General features: G+C 47.7%; 6 protein-coding genes across 6 annotated transcripts; 3 read left to right on the top strand and 3 right to left on the bottom strand.

The window, feature by feature from the left end:
• Positions 1 to 5,088: 5,088 nt before the first annotated feature.
• F5891DRAFT_1198141 (uncharacterized protein) lies at positions 5,089 to 7,149 on the top strand (the record flags this gene model as incomplete). Its single annotated transcript, XM_041368587.1, has 4 exons — positions 5,089 to 5,223; positions 5,287 to 5,955; positions 5,992 to 6,045; positions 6,100 to 7,149. The coding sequence occupies 4 exons, from the start codon at positions 5,089 to 5,091 to the stop codon at positions 7,147 to 7,149; spliced, it is 1,908 nt and encodes a 635-aa protein (XP_041217785.1).
• A 1,434-nt stretch (positions 7,150 to 8,583) lies between these two features.
• Positions 8,584 to 8,922, top strand: F5891DRAFT_1198140 (uncharacterized protein; the record flags this gene model as incomplete). Its single annotated transcript, XM_041368586.1, has 3 exons — positions 8,584 to 8,645; positions 8,697 to 8,729; positions 8,775 to 8,922. The coding sequence occupies 3 exons, from the start codon at positions 8,584 to 8,586 to the stop codon at positions 8,920 to 8,922; spliced, it is 243 nt and encodes an 80-aa protein (XP_041217784.1).
• A 105-nt stretch (positions 8,923 to 9,027) lies between these two features.
• Positions 9,028 to 9,667, top strand: F5891DRAFT_1213678 (uncharacterized protein; the record flags this gene model as incomplete). The annotated part of the gene is made up of 4 exons (XM_041369256.1): positions 9,028 to 9,270; positions 9,331 to 9,384; positions 9,437 to 9,556; positions 9,611 to 9,667. The coding sequence occupies 4 exons, from the start codon at positions 9,028 to 9,030 to the stop codon at positions 9,665 to 9,667; spliced, it is 474 nt and encodes a 157-aa protein (XP_041217783.1).
• Positions 9,668 to 11,147: 1,480 nt separating this feature from the next.
• F5891DRAFT_964873 (uncharacterized protein) lies at positions 11,148 to 13,274 on the bottom strand (the record flags this gene model as incomplete). Its single annotated transcript, XM_041376122.1, has 6 exons — positions 11,148 to 11,561; positions 11,616 to 11,762; positions 11,850 to 12,441; positions 12,490 to 12,658; positions 12,714 to 12,866; positions 12,926 to 13,274. Coding segments are annotated over 6 exons (1,824 nt in total), but the record flags the coding sequence as incomplete, so codon positions are not given.
• A 1,119-nt stretch (positions 13,275 to 14,393) lies between these two features.
• On the bottom strand, positions 14,394 to 15,316 carry F5891DRAFT_964881 (kinase-like domain-containing protein; the record flags this gene model as incomplete). The annotated part of the gene is made up of 5 exons (XM_041376123.1): positions 14,394 to 14,633; positions 14,683 to 14,904; positions 14,953 to 14,990; positions 15,048 to 15,078; positions 15,155 to 15,316. Coding segments are annotated over 5 exons (693 nt in total), but the record flags the coding sequence as incomplete, so codon positions are not given.
• Positions 15,317 to 16,323: 1,007 nt separating this feature from the next.
• Positions 16,324 to 17,389, bottom strand: F5891DRAFT_1282653 (uncharacterized protein). The gene has a single exon (XM_041370547.1). The coding sequence runs from the start codon at positions 17,122 to 17,124 to the stop codon at positions 16,648 to 16,650; it is 477 nt and encodes a 158-aa protein (XP_041217780.1). The 5' UTR covers positions 17,125 to 17,389; the 3' UTR covers positions 16,324 to 16,647.
• Positions 17,390 to 20,527: the final 3,138 nt, after the last annotated feature.

The following is a 20,527-nucleotide window of genomic DNA, read 5'->3' as shown; positions in this document are numbered from 1 at the left end:
GCAGAGGTTGAGGGGAATGATGCGTTTGGATAGCGCTCGAGGGGGAGTGTTGAGAGCCGAAGAACCCGAGGACGGAAAGGCCGATAGAGGAGGATATGGGACTACGGCCGAAGAGTAAGGCAGCTCGAGGTGCGAGCGCCACCAAACGGAGATTCCAGACGACGTGTCAACGTCGGCTATCTTTTTTTCATTCCTTTAGTATATGTTTTCATCAAAAGGCCAGCTGGCGCACTCACCATATAAAAGCAGCCATCCACCATCGAAACATCTCAGATTCGTAATCCGAATACTGAGATGTAAGTCTTCTAAAATGTAACGTTTGAGTACAAGTACTAACGTATACCGTAGCTTACCTGTCTAGGTAAAAACACTTGTCAATAAAGAGATTCGTAATCCGAATACTGAGATCTTACCTGTCTAGTCTAGCCTCGCGTGAACGCCCTGCTATACTCTCAATAGGACAGACTATCTGCGACCGTGAACAAAGTTATCAGTTCATGATCAAGGTGGAGTGGTGGACTGTCAGGTGGTTGTTCTGCTATATCCGAGTCATTGGAGCCACCGTGCGGGGAAGTTCCGGGAAAATCATCCGGCGCATCATCGGGATGATCGTCAGGCGGTCTACTACAAAAGTCTTGAAGCTCGTGTCAGTCGATGGTTGGAAAGCACCACAAACTATGAGAAATTACCTGTAGAATAAAACCTATGCATGACAAAATCAAGTACTTTATCTGCTGAAGGTCGAAGTTCGGGTTCGGATTGCAAACATTTTTGGATGAATTTCCAATCAGAGTCTATTATTGCAGGATGACCATCTGGACGCTGCGGTCTACGACCTTGGGATATCAGGTTAGTAATGCATGCCACCAGCCTTGCAGATTTAATCTCAGACCAAGGAGGCCGACCCGAGAGAATCTGTTCAATCAGTCCTCAGGGAAACGTTTTGTGACCAAACGTCAACTCACTTGAAGCATCACACAACCAAAGGAGTAGATATCGATTTTTTCCACCAACCCCGGGTCACACGTAGTGTCTGGTAGAATGAGTTCTGGTGCAGCATAGGGGATTGCGCCGTGATGTATAGATGTCACGGCCAAATGCGACTGGCCAAGAAGGGGTTGTGTAATGGTGGAAAGACCAAAATCGATCAACCTCGCATGACCTCCCTTGTCGATCAGTATATTTGCCTGCATATTCATGAGGTTTCAAGAATGACACAACAGCTCTGAATTTACCCCTGTTATATCACCGTGCATGACAGCTTTCGAATGCACTTGCATCAAACGTAAGTTACAACTTGAACGTTTTGAAAAAAGATGGAAACTAACGGTAACGAAGTCCAGCGCTGACATCCTCCAACTTCCAACTTCGAGTTAGTCTTCAAAAGTGAAAGGATGTGATGGTAATGACTCACCATACGCGAACGGTCCAAGACTGTTAGATGGTCGTGGTTAGATACTAGGTATGCATTCAATGTGCCATTTGGCATCCACGGAGAAACTAAGCAGCGCAATTCTGGCTTGGATCCAAATCCTGTCGCTATACCCAACAAGGGTACAATGTTGTCATGGTGTAGAATCTTCAATATGCCAATTTCTCGGCTGATTTTCTAGGTGCGTCCAAAATCAGTGTAGGCTGATATGCGGTCCTTGCACAGAGCTTACCCTGTTGAGTGTCTCTAAATCATAATGATCTGGAAGTTTGAAGGCCTTGACCGCAACCTTATCGATCAATATCCCGATCATGATCAGCCAGTTGCATAGTAAATTGAATCCAACATATGAACTAACGAGGGCAGAAATACCATTTGCATCATCATTGTAATTGCATTTCCAGACATCGCCATATGAACCTGCACCAACGTGGTCCATAGCTATTCGAGTGATAAAGGGCGTCAAATCGTCTGGCAAGTCTTCCGTCCTGCAGCACGGTCACACGAGAAGTTCATTAAAACAAATATGACGACATACCTTACATTATCGTTCTCCATACTTTCTCGATCAACTTCGTAGTAGGCGATGAAATGTCAACTGTACTATCCTGTGAATCCACGCTGGATGTAGCCTATAGGCGTCTATATGACTCGTGTTCATTACTTAATAGCAGCGCTCACCATTCTTGAAGCTTGAATCTTGTCCTAGAGATATCAGATCATTGGCACAAATCATCCGAGTTGACACGTCAAGTGCAACGTAAGTACTAGCTGGCTGCCTCAAAATAGCTCGAGTCCGCTAATGCAGCCTACTGATACTCATTTTTCTTAGCGATACCTTGTCACTAAGGCTGCCCATGCGTGAACTCGGCATGACCCTACCCACTACTCGTAAGAATTTGTTGGGCACAGGATGCAGCTAGGCCGCCCTACAGGCTACGCACCGAAAACCCGCCTTCATTTATACATGTTTGACAGTACTTTGCAATGGACTGGGACGTGGGGCCATCCCCTTCATTCCAAATTACAATTCTCCTCTTCATCTCAATGGACGCGTGCTAGTACTCGGCCTGCATCCGCTAACATGAGCATCAACGATGATGTCAGCTACATTCCATGGAAACAATTCTAACTTGATCATGTCATCCGAGAACTCATGCACGACGCAGAGAGCAAAAAGGAGGGAAAACGAGAACAGAAACGTACGTGCTCTCACACGAGAACATTCGAGGTATTTTTGACTTGCTTTTGTTCTGCTTGCAGCCCGTTTGGATGCGTCTGACCACACGTCCACATGGGCATCAAGCACCAGCACGTCTGTTCCTCATCGCACGGCATCCCTCCCCGGTTTTTCCACACCATCAACATCGACAAGCACACTTGCATCTACGTTTACGTCTAATTCATCGAGAAAACTACATCCAATGAAACTCATCTCGAAGAAAGTACCCCCGTCGCGTGCGTATTCATCTACTGCACCTGTGAAAGATGGCGTCTCTTCCGAATCAGAACTGGCCGCGAGGTACCTTCATGTCATACGTAATGGCACTGCAGAGATGGACGAGAATTCGAGGCGAAAGCAAGTTGCGAAGGCGAAGGCAGAAAAAGAGGCGGCGAGTGGCACGCCGGGGGATATCGCGACCCGGAAGAATACCTGTGCATCTTCGTCTGTGTCGAGGTCCGCATCTACCGCGTTCACTGCAAGGCCTTTAAAGAAGACGGCTAGTATCTCGTCTACTTCTTCTTCTGCACCTCTGCGAGGAAATGTGATCAGTAGATCATCGAGCTCTGCAACTCTCAAACCTACAGTCAAAATTTCTAGAGACAGTGGCACATGCGGGGACATCCAGATGACGTTGGACTCAGATCGAGATACGGATCGCGAGGAAAGCACTTTCACCGATTCTGCAGGTGACTTCGCTCCAAACGAGTCTTTCTCGATGCACGTCGATGACGTCCTACCACCTCCCAAGCGTGCTGTGGGGAGGACCCCCAGTATTGTTATGGACACTAGTCCCGCGGCTTCTTCCTCAAACTCTGGGTTTATGCCTCCTTCCAAAACTCTCACAGCTGCATCCACCTCCGCATCTACAATAGTTCAGAGAAGATACCCCAGTCGAGACCTGTTGTAGCACCCTCAGCAACTCAACGAGGTCCCCCACTGCTGGGGATGCGCCGGCAATACAATCTCCCAAATTCCGGATTCCCTTTGTCGCAATCGCGTTACGCCACCACGCAGTCGCCCTATGCGGCTTCACAAGCGAAGGGACAAAAGCTAGCGACGCTTCCGCCCTTCAAGCCTCCGCTGCTCAAGAAGCCCACGCCCACGCCCGAGCTGGTCAAGGACGATAGCAACGATGATGGTGAGGAGGAGGAGGATAAGCTTGGTGCGGCGGGTGCGGATTCGTCGTTTGATGTGTCTTTTGATGTGGATGTGGATGCCTTGGAAGCGACGATGCGGCAGTATGATTAATGGGGTGGACGTATGCGTTTTTTTGATGCCGGAGAAGATACGGGGTGTATGCTATGGAAGGTGAATACTATGTTTTCGATCTGTCTTTGATAATCCATCTACTTAGATACATTTACACGCGTTCACATATAATATTCACTTTATGATTTTGGACTGCATATCTGGAATATTGACTGCTACGTATACTACATACCGGTATACCAGTTACTCAGTATTAGGATGCATCTCCAGATATCACCAAATGTTGGCACGAATCGTCGACGCGCCAAGTGCAACATCAAAATAGCTCCAGTCTGCTAATGTGTGGTTCACTGATACTAGTAAATAGTACGACGCCCGGCGAGCCCAATCAATGCACTCGCAGCTCAGATCTATGCAGATCGTCCTTTTCACTGTGTCTAGTAGATGATACTTAGCGTACATGCATAAATATTCAATATCGATGACGTGTATGCGTACAATGAGGCGTAACGTACGTGAATATTTAGGTGGAAGTGTGAAAATGTGAATAGTTCTAGGAAGAAGCGATGTCAAACCGTCAGAATATATTTGCATAAACACATATGGGAGGTCAGCAGAAAGTCTGGGACCTCGGAATTTCGCCCCAAGCCTTGGTTCCGTTCGCCCCACTAGGTACCAAACAATACACAACAATACCTCTATTTTTTAATAATAATATTTGTCTCAATATATTAATCACATGACATAATATGCTAACCACCTCAATCATTGAGTCCATCCTTTCGACTCATCAGTATTCCAATTATCATTAGATAAGGCACATGCCGCACACGACTCTCATCTTCAACCATCACCATCAACTGCAACAAACGTCCTGCCCACTCCCTTGCTACCTCCCAAAGGCACATATCATTGCCTGCCACCACCAACTATTAGGCAACAATTGGTATGTTCATCGAACTAGTGCGTGCCATGTCTTTTTCTTTGATACCATGAGTTCAACGTGAAGCTCAACCTTATAGGATCTTGGGCGTGTGACACATTTACCTATGATTCATTACAACAGCAAATCCAGCAAATTTTACTCTTTGGTATGTACTCCCTGCAATAGGGCTTCATGTACGTGTCTCTCCTTGCTTCACAGTTGCAGTGCATCTCATGTAGTCCCTGAGCAGTTCTATATGACTTATTGACTACACTCTCTCATGCATACAAAGTCACGATGTCTGACATCCCACCAACCACACCATTTATCAAGCCTGACTGGGTGTCTGTTTGTGGTGAATGTGGTGATGAGCTGGCATGGCGTGTGGTTAGTTCAAGCAAGAATGACAACCGTGGGCGGTGGTATGCTATGGTAAGGATTTTCATTTCATTAATAGGAAGCTACCTGTTGTTCATTGTTCATTGATCGTGTTAGTGCTCTAAGAAGACGCCTGCAGGAAAACCTGAGTTCTTTCGGTGGGGGTCTCCAAAGTCTTCACCAAACCAATCTCCCCCCAACTTATCACCGACTTTGCATTCTGGCTCATTGCCACCTGTGGCAGGCACAAGTCTCATTCCTGAGTCTCATGTGTCTCATGCTCAGGATGCCAGCTCCAATACTCACCATTGCGCTATTCCTGGCTGCAAGTCAAGCCGTGTTGCTGTCAGTTGCAAACATGAATGCTGCCGCAAGCATTGTCTTGCTTTTGGCGGGTGCCGCCTCAAGAAGCATAAGCTATCTCCAGCTGAATGTCAATGCTTTGCTGCCATTGATCCTGCATTATTGGTAGTCCCACCAAATCCTCACCACCGTAATTCAATGACTCCATCTGAAACCCCGGATTCAATTCAACCCACCCCAGACCTAGAGACGTGTGCTCCTACCCCAATCCTAACCCATGAAACCCCTTACACCACCCTTCCGCCAGCATCTGTGACTCCTGCAGCCAGTCGAGAATCCTCTGCTGGACCATCCAACCTTCCTGTCACACGCACCAAGAAGGGTAAAGCTCGTGCTGTCGAAGATGTTGATATGCTTGCAAATTCTCGCCATCCGTCACAACTTCCACCAGTCTTCACTCAACGATATGCTGAACAAGAGCTGGTCCTTCAGCAGCAGAAAGCATGAGATGCTGAACAGCGTGACCTTGCATGGTGTGCAGCCAACACCATTTATGCCTATGGCTGGTCCAAGGTAGGTACTCAAAGTCATAGTCGTTGAGCGCTCCTCATGATAGTTATTTTATAGGATGGCAATCAGGCTGAGATGTTCGAGGTCCAGAATGGATTTACCTATCCCCAGCTCCAGATGACTGCCTCCATCCTTTCCGCTCTAGGCTTGACTGCTGGTGAGGACGGCTCCTCCATGCTGCAGTACTATAACACAGCAAGGAGCAGATGGGTCAATATCATCCAGGGCCATGTCATCACTCTCGACACACACCATATCTTCGTGTGCAATGTTGGTGTCTCTGTCATGCCCGACTTTGATACGATATTTCATGACTGTGCTGCCAGTGAAGCTGGTGCCCCGAACATCCGAACCAATCTCCAAGCCAAGCGTGCATCTATACGCCATGCTAACAACCGTGATCTATTAAAGCTGGCGTCCTCGAAGAGACTAGCCTCGGTAATTGAGGTCTCTAGCAGTTCAGATGATGAAGTCATTGCCCCTGGCAAACACAAGACTGCTGCCCGCCATCAGGACCAGCATGGCCCTACCTGTCGTATATGTACCAATACTGGTGGATCATCACACCCTCCTGCCATCAAGGTGGAACACTCACTGGGCACCATTGAGCTTACTTCAGATGAATCTGACGATAGCCTTCTTACGACTGGTGGCTTATTCCGTCTTCCTGTCATGAAAACAGAACAACATTCACTGGGCACCATCGAACTCGCTTCAGATGAATCTGATGATGCTGTCACAACATTGCCTACTGGTCTGACAGCTGGTGACCCCATTGATGTTGATTCCTTTATTCTCAAACGTACCTGGCCGAAAAGCTTCTATACATGCGAGGTCGCAGATGTCTTCAAAGTTGCAGTGGTTGATGATGGGAGAAGCCTGAAGACAAAGTTTGAGGAAGTGTATGGTCCTGATGTGCGCTTCTATGCATCAACTTTCAGTGATCACTTCAAGCGCTGGAAAGCTGCTTCCCCCTCATCTCGTTCGGAGTTCATTGAAGCAGGAAAGACAGATGACGGTCTGTACTCGAAGTTTATGAAGGCAAACCCTGCGCCAGGGGGGGAAGTCAAAGCTGCGAAGAAGCGCCTCACACGCCTGCGTGGCTAGCTAACAGACTAATTTACCAACATTCGTTCTAGTTCATCTCTTACTATCATTCATTTTCGTTTTGTAACCACCTGACATGTTCTACTTGATTAATTCTTGAGCTGCGCTACACAAATAGTACTACAATTGAGTCAGGAAGCCGATGATATTCGTCAAACAGAGAATTGAAGTAACTATGGAAGGACAAAGTGAACCTGGGATGGTGGAGGAACGAGCGCATGTCTACCAACCATGCATGCATGGCTGACGACAATAAGAAACTACTGAAGGACATCTCATGCCTCCTGTAGTGTATACCTGAAGCAAGTCTTACAAACTGAGTGATACACATGCCACGTTGGTCAACACCACCGTGAAGTTCGCTGGATCGGTGTCAACAAGTGAGGGGGAGGGGGTGCAGCCAGGAGTGGTGGGGTGAAGTCACCTGGAGAGGTGACCTCATAGGCAAAGGCAGACACGATGGAGGCCAAGAGGGAGGAGCGCTGGAGTGTGCCAAAGGAGAGATCGAAGAAGAGAATGAGAGAAAGCACGGGCTGCAGCCATTGAGCAAGCTTAGGGTTAGGGTTAGGAGCTCGCACCTGCAAGGAATAATTATGAGAGTGCCTGAAGCGAGAACAAGGCAAGTGTACAGGGCAGGAGCCGATGCCGATTGAACGAAAGCCTGGCCAGCAGTGCTGGTACCAGGCAGATCTGCATGTTCTGCACTATAAGATTTGATGTGAGAGTACCATCTGGCAGAGTGCGGGTATTTCGATGGCTCTGGTGCTGCAGGACGAGGGTGGATGCAAGTACTAGTACTTCCTGCTACTCCTGAACCATTGGCGTCCGCGCCAGCTTCCAAGCTGCACTGTATGTATCACCTCCAGTTCGGAGCTGAACAAGTTGTACATTCATACGGTGCAAGCTCCACCTATTTACACTGTTCGCCACCCAGCTACACCAAAGGCAGTTACTAGGTGAGGAGGGTAGAGCTGCAAGCACCATTCACACCTTGATCGCCGACATCATGACGAAGTGTGAATTGTGCGCACGATTTTTCAAAGTCAGCTGGCAAATGCCGGTCAACAAACAACACGTCAATAAGACATATTTACCCCTTAATCCTTGACTTCACACATCTCTCATTGGAACAGCTCGATCGGCAGCCTTTCATACTCCAGAAGGTCGTCTGTCTGCTGCACGCAACCTAATCAAAGAGGGAATTGATGCTCTTGCCGTCTGTGGAGGTGATGGTTCTCTAACCGGCGCAGACCTATTTCGCTCCGAATGGCCTTCTCTCATGTCACGGCTGCTCACTCAGGGTGTGATCACAGAAGAGCAGGCAGAGAAGCACGGACATCTCAAGATCGTTGGCCTTAATTTGACTGCTGCAAGTCATTCGTGTGCATTTGTGTTAGAGGTGATGGGGAGACACTCTCCCAGCGTTTGTCTTTTATGGATCCACAATTTTATGAAGACGTTGCTCCCCTTCTTATGCCTATCGAGAGCCCAACAAGGTCAGCGTCCTCTAATCTTGAATTTATACGTATATAGACTTGGCCATATAGGAACCGCACTACAACTCCAACGAGCTTGAAAACGTGAGTATCTCCTTGTCATTATTGGGTATCTCATTGTCCCTTCAGCCCGTCTTATCCTGCACCAGTAACCACAACATCGCCTATTCCACTGGATGGACATATTCAATACCCAGAACTCATGTCGCAACACCAGCTCAAGCAAGGCTACGCACCTTCTCTGCAATCAATGTTTAATTACCATACGTCATATTGATGGTGACCGGTACCGGACTGCTTCTCAAGAGTCGGCATGGATTACCCGTAAAGCCAGCAATCCTGTCCAAGTACCCGACTTGAAGACTGTGAGCTTGCCACGAGAATGCCTTCCATGGTTTCTGTCTATCACATCGCTGAATACAGCATGAAATCGCGAAACTTGCGGACTATTGTCCCGCAGTCGACTCTGGATGACGTATGTGCAGGAAAAGACGACAAAGAGTCTAACAACAAACCCATATTTCCCTCTGCACCTCCCCGCCCTGTATTCTCCGCAGACAAACCTGTTTTTCTCGTGTCTCAGCAATCTTCATGTCTACCAGATCTCGTGCGTCAAATCTTGCCTGTAAGTCATCGTTTTGCACATTTGTTTGATGTCTCATGATGGCACCACTATAGGCTACAGAGGCAAGTTGATGCCAATGAGCGGGAGGTACAACACATGATGCATGAGTCCTATGTTAGCATTAGTCAAGTGTCCTAACTGTCCAGCGCTCAAAGTCCAACACCAGAGGACGACGATGCTGATGAGCTACGGCACAGTAGAGTGGCGAATGGCGACGTCCAGTACACCTGGAGGAAGTATTCCGACTTTCATCACAGAGGGCAGTATGCCAGGCCAAATATCTGCGGTGAATATCATATCGTCTCATGTACCATGAATTGAGACTGATGTTACCTTACAGGATGTTCCGCACTTCTTAAAGTGGTTCCATACCATTTGCAATCAAGGAACTGCGTAACTCGATAGTTGAAATCAGACCGGACAGTATATCGGACAATAGATGAGCAAATACATGCGCTTGTTCACAGGCGAGAGATATGGTTGAACGTTCTGCATGTGTTACTGTTGTGCGAACTTAACACAATCTACACAATTAACCACCTCTTGGCATTGACATCTTCTGGTCGTACAATGGTTCATCCCATGAACAAAAACGCAAACGCACATGGACAACTTGGTCTACGGAAGTTTGACATTCCTAATCCAAGTTCTACAGACACCGTTTCTCCGCCCCGCTGTAAAAACAACAATACTGAGAGGAACAATTGAATGCTCCTGACTGTATCTATAAAATGTTGTAGGTCGTGCATTGCCTAGTCTGCATTACTTGAGGAGACAAGCACGTTCGACCCTAAAGGGAAGTGAGTGCAGCAAAGATCTAGAGGTACGCGCTGAAGCGAGGCGCGAGAAAGCGCAGGTGCGCGCAAGGTACGAAGGCGCGGGAATGCGCGCGCGTATTAGCGCGAAGCGCGGGAAAGTGCGCGTGCGTGTGTGGAAATGAGAAAGAGTAAGCTTAAGTGAGGATAAGATGTAAGACAAGTGAAGAGAGGTGCAAAGTGCAGACAAATAGATTTCTACTATGTTCAGCTAGGTAAATAGTGGGTGGTACTCAAGTCAAAAGTAAAGTTGGGTGAAAAGTAAGTCCGTAATAGTATGTACTGCTGGCGCTTATATAGCGAGCCTAAGCGCAGTCATGCGGAGCCGAAGCGCTACCGAGTAGGTATGTAAGGATATATATGGGTGAGAGTCCATGATAAAAATAAAGGTGGAACACTATGCTAATAAAGGAAATGGAAATATACGCACTAGGGAGCTTGGTGGACAGTGGATGGATGCATCTGGATGGCTGGCGCTATAGGGCGCGCAAGCACGGGAACGCGCGCGCGTGTATACATCGCGAAGCGCGGGAATGATGTGCGCATGGCGCGCGTTGCGCGGGAAAGCTGCGCCTCATATAGGAATTGCTGTGGACAGTACACAGAGTGGTGCTGCGAGTTGGTGCTGTATACTCCCTTAGTGGGAACTGCCATATCACGCCATGAGAGGCATGATTCTCTACACCGCATTCATGTCGAGCTAGTTCCAAGGGCAGTGGCTGACCCATTCGCTACAGTGTCTCCTTTCTCGTGTTTGGCATCATCATCTGTGCCACCTTCCATATCCACCAACATTGATGGAATAGATGACCAGCACATTAGATTTTCAGATGCTCTCTTTGAGATTCCCTCTCTCCAAGGCATCAAGGTCTCTCAAATTGCAGCTGGAGGTCGCACCAGCTTTGTAATGACAGATTCTGGTAGGGTGTCTGACATGTTTCGTCACCGAATGCACGGATGGCAAATCCCTCGAATATGTAGACATTCTGACTTGTGGTATGATGAGTCGTATCATACGCGCATTGATATCCACTCATATTGCAAATACGAATGAAGGAAAAGCTACAGAGGCCAGTTTCCAGGGGACCGTTTCTGACTAGCTAACTTTACTTTCAAGAGACGGTTCTTCTGAATAATCATCTCATCCAAAAGGAAAACATAACGATCAGCGGTCATCTCACGACATATAGAATGGTAACCTCCAAACCACACATTGGTCTGTTCAGCTATTGATGAGTTGAACAACCATGTGTTATTGTCGCCCTTCAACTCGTCAAAGAATGTGGGGTTGCAATGTTCCTGGCACCATTGATCTTCTTCCAAGTGCTTGCATTTGAAATGGAACACGTCAACCAAGAGGCCGACATTCTGAAAGTAAGGATCATTGCAGACCATGTAGGAAAGGGTGCAGTTATTATCATAGAATATATGACCTGGTTTGATGGTCTCGTCGCAGAACATGTGTTTGATCATTTCCTGTCATCGATAGTAGTAATTAGGATGATTCATGTGTCACAGAAATGGACTCACAATGACACTTGCCACACCTTCTGCACCAAAGAACATTTCTTGTGCTAGGATCATTCCACAAGGGGAAACAATCAGCTGCTCATTGTGAGTGCGTTTGCGTCCGAACTGTGCACGAAGCCTCGCCATTGGCTGTTGTGAAGTTGTTGCCTTGGATACGATTTCTCCTTGTGTGTCAACCTGAAACTCCTCCTCAGAATACTCCTCCTCAGGAATAGAGTTGGGTGGGGTAGCAACAAAAGTGCGCTGAAGTCGCTCTTGAAGCTGGAAGCGAGCTTGGCCACGTTCAGTATAAGCCTTCTCAACTGCTTGGTGGGTGGGTGTGTCACATGTCTTCATTGAATGGACGACCACACGGTTGCATCCAATGATAGCACAGGTATTTACGAGTGGCAAGTGTTTGAGGCAAAAGCGGTCATGGTTATTGAGAAGTGGGTCATGGCAGTTATGAACACTGCAACAAGGATGGCCAACAGTGACGCCATCTGTGACAACAACAGATAGCTTGCTAGTGGGAATCCCATCACCATCGTCATCATAGAGGATGGTGCATTTTGAACAATAGTGGCGTAGCTCCTCTTGGCCATACATTTGGATGTGCAAGTTTCGGGCTCGAATGGCTTCTGTAAAGCGGTCTTTGTGGTCACCACCATGGCACACAGTCAAAGTCTCTGCACGGAACCCCAAGTCTTTGATGAGGGACAATTGGACGATGCCACTCCATACATGGTCGCCAGTTACCTCAAATCCAAAAGGGAAGTCAGAGGGAGGAGAAGCACCTTTGGAGAGAGCAACATTATATAAGCATGCACAATTGGACATAGATGTCCTGCCGCTGTGTCAATAAGGCGAGGGAGTGCAAGACAAGGCGGCTTACCAGGAGAGAAGGCATTGTGAGCGCCACATACGTACAACGGCTGTCTCAACAAACTGGTGACCTCCAATGTGAATGATACTAGGAACATCGCTGTAGTATGTACGCTCGCATTCAGCTTGGGGTACCTTGTGGTCAACCCAAAAGGAGTGATGAAATTTGACATTGCAAACTGGTTAGCTTGTGTGAGCGGGATGCAGCAAGTTTGGATGGATTGTAGTACACACCTTCACATTTCAAATCAATTGAATAGGTGGCAATGGGGCCCTGGGCAAGGGTATACAGTACAGCTGGCCGCTGGTTTGCTGTTATTAACTTTCTGATGTTCGAGCAGCCAGGTGTAGCGCAGGTTTGACTGGGTGGATACAGGGTGTATGGTGCTGGTGTTAATACATCAGTATCATACAATATTATTGATCTGAGATTAGTATGTACGCACTGATCCCATGCTTGTGTCCATATAGTGAAAATGTTGGAAGGTGATCGTTGATGCCAAAGCAGTCTTCGTTCCAAATGACATGCTTTAATGCAAACCAGAAGGTAGGAATGTCATCTATGGATATATCACAGCTAGCAGAGAGGAAACACGAAAGACTTGGTGAGAGATTAGCAGGTGGTTTACTGAGGTCCTGGTCTCCAAGCTGCACCAAAAGGATATCGTTCTTGAGACTAGTTGCTAGACTGATGAAGCGGAAAATAGCAGCCAGTGAAATCTTCAGCCCAGATGGGTTGGCACACTGCAAGAGCTGCAGAAGCTGGTTCAGGTTGTACATGGTGACTGTTTGCAATGTGCATGTGCCAGTGTGGTCACCGGCAGCTGAGCCAAGTACATGTATTCACAGACAGTCACACCAATTTCGAAATTGCCTTGTCCTTACAATATGTAGAAAATATGTAGAATATTATATTATACATATGACAAAATATATTATAAAAATGGATTATGTCATGTTGACGCGCATGGGGCGAAAGGCGCGAATGGGGCGGAATTCCAAGAACCCAGATGTCCTCGAGGTCAGATCTTCAGATCTATCCACATGTCCCGAATGCGAAGAATGAGATCTCCTCGCACTGATATGACATGCGGAACGACTTGTGTTTTTGATCAGAACTCATGCATCATGGTCGGCGCGTGCAGGATATCATATCATTATAGATGAGACTCAGTCATGGGCCAGAACCTTCAAACCAGCTTGCGTGCACGTCGGTGTCTCCCCATATCATGAACTACTGCCGATCATATAGCACATCCTCCTGTGGACATTGAGGGCACTTTTACGCGAGAACGTCCTCCCGCATGAGTCACAGGAGTACACAATCCCCAGATGAATCTCTTCCATATGCCTCAAGAGGGATTCTTTTTTAAGCACCGTACTGCAACCATCCCAGATGCACATGACGCTGAGCTTAGGTGGGCCACGAATTCCATGGACTTCACGTAGGTGAGAAGAGAGATCGTGGCGATGGATCAAGTGATCGCAGGATAGCCCGTTAGGACCATTACACTTGCACTGAAATACTTCTTCAAGAGAATGGCCCTTGTGCAAGGATCAATTAGTCATAGTGAAGCACGGTCAGAAAGTCGATAACTTACATGTCCTGGTGTAGTGGAGGACTCAGATACTTCATTATTTGAGTCGTTGTGAGAAGAAGACGGTATGGGAAATGCAGGAGTAGTCGAGGTGGAGGCAGACAAATTATTTGCGAACGTGAACAAGATCTTCAGTTCATGATCAGGGTGGAGTGGGGGACTGTCGGGTGGTTGTTCTGCTGTATCTGAGTCATTGGAACCACCGTGCGGGGAAGTTCCAGGAAAATCATCCGGCGCATCATCGGGATGATCGTCAGGCGGTCTACTACAAGAGTCTTGAAGCTCGTGTCAGTCGATGGTTGGAAAGCACCACGAATCATGAGGAATTACCTGGAGAGTAAAATCTATGCATGACAAAATCAAGTACTTTATCTGCTGAAGGTCGAAGTTCAGGTTCGGATTGCAAACATTTCTGGATGAATTTCCAATCAGAGTCTATTATTTCAGGATGACCATCTGGACGCTGCGGTCTACGACCTCGGGATATCAGGACAGGAATGCGTAAATCCAGCCTTCCAGATTTAATCTCAGACCAAGGGGGCCGACCCGAGAGAATCTGTTCAATCAGTCCTCGTGGGAACGTTTGTGACCAAACATCAACTGACTTGAAGCATCACACAACCAAAGGAGTAGATATCGATTTTTTCCACCAACTCCGGGTCACGCGCAGTGTCTGGTAGAATGAGTTCTGGTGCAGCATAGTGGATTGCGCCTGGACGTATAGATGTTGCCACCAAGTGCGACTGGTCGATAAGGGGTTGTGTGATGGTGGAAAGACCAAAATCGATTAACCTCGCATGACCTCCCTCGTCGATTAGTATATTTGCCTGCATATTCATGAGTTTTCAGGAATGCCACAGTAGTTCTGATTTTACCCCTGTTATGTCCCCATGCAAGACAGGAATCGAGTGTACTTGCATCAAACGTAAATTACGACTTGTACGTTTTGAGAAAATAGATGGAAACTAACGGTAATGAAGTCCAGCGCTGACATCCTCCAGCTGCCAACTTAGTGTTAGTCTTGAAAAATGAAAGGATGTGATGGTAATGACTCACCATACGCGAACGGTCCAAGACTGTTAGATCGTTGTGGTCAGATGCTAGGTATGCATTCAATGTGCCATTTGGCATCCACGGAGATACTAAGCAGCGCAATTCCGGCATGTATCCAAATCCTGTCGCTATACCCCACAAGGGTACAATGTTGTTATGGCGTAGAATTTTCAATATGCCAATCTCTCAGCTGATTTTCTGGATACGTCCAAAATTAGCGTAGGCTGATATAGATATGCGGTCCTTGTACAGAGCTTACCCTGTTGAGTGTCTCTAAATCATAACGTTCTGGAAGTCTGAAAGCCTTGACCGCAACCTTATCAATCAATGTTCCGATCATGATCAGCCAGTTGCATCATGTAGTAAATTGAATCCAATATATGGACTTACGAGGGCAGAAATACCATTTGCATCATAATTACATCTCCAGACATCGCCAAATGCACCTCCACCAACAGGCCTCGGAGTGGTTCGAGTGATAAAGCGCGTCAAATCGTCTGGCAAGTCTTCGTTCCTGCAGCACGGTCACATCACAAGTTCAGCAAAAAAAACATGGCGACACCAAGCACAGTGACTTGAATGCGATCATACCCCACATCGTCCGAGTTATCCATGCTTTCTCGATCAGCGTAAGAGATGAAAGGTCAACTGAGAAGTACTAGGTTGAGGGCGAGACCGAAGAAACCACACTGGATGTAGCCTATAGGCGTCTATATAACTCGTGTTCATTAGTGCTCGCCATTCTTGTCCTTGGTATATATCTTCCTTGGCGCTTAATGCAACATCGTGCATTTCCCAAGCGAATGCGGGCCCGCCAGGTAGTGACGCTGGCACACATCGTCGACGTACAAAGTACAGCGTGAAGATAGCTTTAATGTACTACTAGTTCACTCGGATGATAAAGTTAGCTGACACTGTCCTCATGCAGCACGACGTTCAGTAGATCAGACTCGGATACTAGATACTAAGAGGCCGAGCACAAACTGGAAAATACAAGTTGAAGTCGAAATTGACATATCGTGGAGGCATACAGCGTCAAAGTATGGAATATCGAAGTCCTGGGCAACATGCTGCGTGCATGACCGTCTGGATGCTACATGCGAACTCATCAGATTGTCTCAAGAATGCTTTGATCAACAAAGTGGGAGGATGCACGGAATTGATCATATGCCAATATGCACGAACGCGATGCGCTGGACCAGGGGTATGTCCTCATCACTAGCCGTGTCCCCGCAAAAGTCTTTGTAGAGTGCCTTGACTAAGTGCTGCACGGTACTATCATCGACATTCCATAATAGCCCAACGACGGTCTTAACCCCGGAAAATTACAGGCCAGCCGCTATGTGTATCATCACTTCGTCAGGAGTGTCATGGTCACCGACTGCGGTTTCACGGGCAGAGAGAAATGCAAATTGACTTGAAGTGTTCATCCAAATTCTGTGATCCGTGACACGCGGGATGGAACCAAGTATTATCTTGCAATGCGCAGTGCTCCCGATTTCGCAGCATCAATATCTTCAAGAAGGAAATAGTTGGGGAGGGGGCAAAAGTCTTCGCACCAATTCCAGCTCAAGCTCCACACCGTCCGAAGCGAATAAGGCACCGGCTGGTCGATTCTGACCAATGGCAGTGAAGGGTACCGACAGGGACCTGTCATGACTTTCGGGAGCCCTCATTAGCGCGGTGAGCGATGGGGTATATGAAGAGATGTAGTGCTTTCCCTTTGCACTGTACTCGCCAGCAGCATGCAACGGCAAGAAATTGAAGAGACGTCGGGCACCACCATGTTCAGGAACCTCGTCGCATAAATCCATCCAGATTCCAATGATGATGAACTTTGGAGGGGAATTGGGTAATGAGAAAACTGAAACCAGTTGGGCTGGGAGTAGGGGAAGCTCAAAGTAGATATCAATCATGAGTAGAGCGTCGGAAGCAAAGCACTCCTCCGTGACAGAATCGGTGGTGAATTTGAGACGCAAGAAGGGCGGCTGCATCCCGTGTACAAGCAGGTCTTGAGAAGAGGTGGAATGAAGGGGTGATATTGGAGTAAGCTATATGCTACATGCATGCGCCAGAAGGAGATGTACTTGAGTAGCTGCTCAACACGAGCAACAACGATATGCATGCATTCGTGGAGGATAGATAGTGATATTCGAGCACCAATCGCCCGATTAGATGCATTCTGGAGTTTTGGAGTGGGACGCATGTATGCACTGGGACATAATGTGGGCGGGTATGATAATAGAGTGCATTCTTGCCGTGATGGAGGCGTGGAAGCGAACAGCCTCAAGTGTCTGGGCGTCTATTCCCGCTACCTTTAGTAGAACAGGTGGATGCAGTGAGGCATGTTTTACATGAACCCCAAAGTACACGCACTTCTACAGAAAGACACCCACAATCCCCCCAAAATCTACTTCGACGCTCCAGTAAAATGTCGAAACTCATTCCAATCACAACACCCCTGCGAGAGTTCAAAGGCCATAAAGATCGCGTAACGGCAGTCGCAGTGTTCCCCGATAAACAGCGAATGGTTACGGGCTCGGACGATATGACACTTCGTCTGTGGGACTTGAAGACAGGTGTTATGTTGAAGAAGATGGAGGGGCATAGCAGGAAGGTGTGGGCATTGGCGGTATCACGAGATGGGCAATTGATAGCAAGTGGTGATCTCAACGGAGAAGTCTTCGTCTGGCACGGAGAAAGTGGAGCATCAATCACTGAACCCATCAAAGCCCACTTCGGTCATATCGCCTCACTGGATTTTTCTCCTGATGGGTCAGTGCTGGTCACTAGTACATACGACGACGGAATCACGAAACTGTGGAACACCAAAACCTGGGAGCAACAAGGAGACTCAATTGAGTGTGGTCATCGTCGCGTACGGTATTCGCCCTCTGGAGAACTTCTTACCATCGCAACAGACAACAATATCCAAATTTATAATTCAGGCACGAGGAAACGCGTCGCGTCCTTCAAGGCTCACACTGGACGCAACTTGTCATTTGCATGGACACCCGATGGCATACGCCTCCTCACGGGTGGCAGTAATTTTGATTCTACCATACGCGAATGGGATACAACAACCTGGCAGCAGGTCGGTGATCCATGGACGGGCCATACTGATGCAATCCGTGCCATTGCCGTTAATCCTACTGGCACACTTGTCGCATCCGCATCTTATGACAACCATGTCCGTCTCTGGCGGCTCTCAGACCGACAAACCGTCGCCATATTCGAGCACTCATCCTTCGCGGAATGCATCACTTTCTCGGTAGACGGAAACCACATCCTCAGCGGAGGTGGCGATAACATGATCTCGGAGTGGGCAGTACCTCAGGGTATTCATCCGAAGGCATGGTTCCAGCATTGACTGATATACCACAATTCGAGCATATTTTGCACAGATCCTAGCCATCACGACAGCCCGCGTTGCATGCATAGATGGAGACTTATCTACTGCCGAAGACCTACTCACGCAAGATATCAACACCAGTGTGAACAGCCACACTCCCTACGCCCATCGCTCATTCGTGATGGCCCGACAGCACAAATGGAACCGCGCCCTTCAGGATGCAATCAAGGTGAGTCATACGCACTGACCATAGTCCACTTACGAAAGGCTGACTCGACGGACGTAGTCTATCAACATTCAGCCCTCATTGATAGGCTACATCTCCAAGGGTATTGCTCTATGCGGAAAAGGCCGTGTTCCGGATGCGAGGGCAGCATTTGATGTTGCATCAATGTACACTGACCAAGAACCGCAAATCATCCATTCCCTGCTCTTGATCAAAGTATGTTACATTTGCCTCACATATTACCCTCCGATTCATCGCGTATTTCAGGCCATCGCTCTCTTCAATGCAGATCAACGTGACGATGCAAACTTGCTCCTCGAAGAACTCGCTGCTGGTTGTCCGAATGCCGATACTCTTGGGTGTTGTGTCGTGCAAGTAAGTATCATCGACACTTGATCATCGACACTAATATCTGCAACTCGCACATCAGGCATATTTGCGTGTTCAACTCGGAATCAAGGCCTTGGACGGTGCACGTCACGAAGAAGCCGCTGACCATTTTACCGCCGTTCTCAACTCGAGCGCGCTCTCATCGAGTTCGCCTATTCATCTTATGTACGAGGACTTGGTAGTGGTACGTGACTATACATCCGAAATCCTTTTCATAACCAAGTCCCTTGTCCAGCTCTTCGCCTGGGATCTCAAATCGTTGCGGCTCACTGCACACCAGAAACAGTGCCAGGCTTTCCTTTCCGCAGGCAAAGTCAATGAAGCACTGGAGTCGCACAAATCTATGATGGACAACCTCGACGAAACAACAAAGGCCAGCTGCATTGACTGGTCCACTGGTGAGTCTTCAGTAATGTTACCCAAGGTTATAATCCTTACCCACATTTCACTTAGCTTTCAAGCAAGAATGCAGCGCCCTCTCTCTTATTAACGGAGATTATGCCCTCACTGCAGGCGACTATGACAGGGCTATTGACCTCTACTCGGCAGTGATCGACCTAAATTCTGCATCTGACGCTGTCTTTGTAAAACGCAGCAAGGCAAGGTTGGGAAAAATGCTATGGACGGAAGCACTTCTCGATGCGCAGAAGGTGCGATGATGTTTATAGTTTTTTCACCCATGCTCATTGTGGTGATACACAGGCCATCCAACTCAATCCTTTGTCTCATATCGGATACAAGTTGGAGCATGCAGCGTTTTATGGCGCACAACGTTATGATGAAGCCATCGCGGCCTTCAAAATGATGCTCTCAAAATTGAATAGCATTCCTGACATTGAGACACGAAGTAAGCCTCAAAGAGCTCGTGTGTCAACATACTGACTGTTCTTGCAGAGTTGCGCCAGCAGTATCTCAGCCCTTCTGAAGTAGACCGTGCTATTCGAAAGGTCATCGATGCTCAACTTGACAATGTTCCGCTGCGTGTAATCGACACTACCACCGGTTTCTTATGCGATCGAGAGACGCAGATACGCACCTTCAAAACGAGCGCAGAGTACAAGGAGCTTGTATCATCAACAATTGTGCATCCAGATATCCGAATGAAGCACATCGAAGGCGTGGTGATGACATATTTCCAATATGTCATGCTATCGCACAGGTGGGAAGGCGAGGAGCCGCTGCTGCAGGACATCCAGGGCAAGGACGTCTATAAGTTGGATCCAGTGGGCGGCATCAAGAAGTTGCAGTCCTTCTGCAAAACTGCTCATGATTTGGGGTATCACTGGGCATGGAGCGATACATGCTGTATTGACAAGAACATCGATTTTGAGCGCCAAGCATCAATCAAGTCCATGTTCGACTGGTATCACCACTCCGCGCTCACAGTCGTATACCTCTCGGATGTTCCGCCTTTGTCAAAGTCTGGTGC

This window comes from Suillus fuscotomentosus (assembly GCF_016647785.1).
Source record: "Suillus fuscotomentosus strain FC203 chromosome Unknown F5891scaffold_142, whole genome shotgun sequence".
Classification (NCBI taxonomy): domain Eukaryota; kingdom Fungi; phylum Basidiomycota; class Agaricomycetes; order Boletales; family Suillaceae; genus Suillus; species Suillus fuscotomentosus.
The sequence above is the reverse complement of the archived record's forward strand: the minus strand, read 5'-3'. Positions and strand labels throughout refer to the sequence as shown.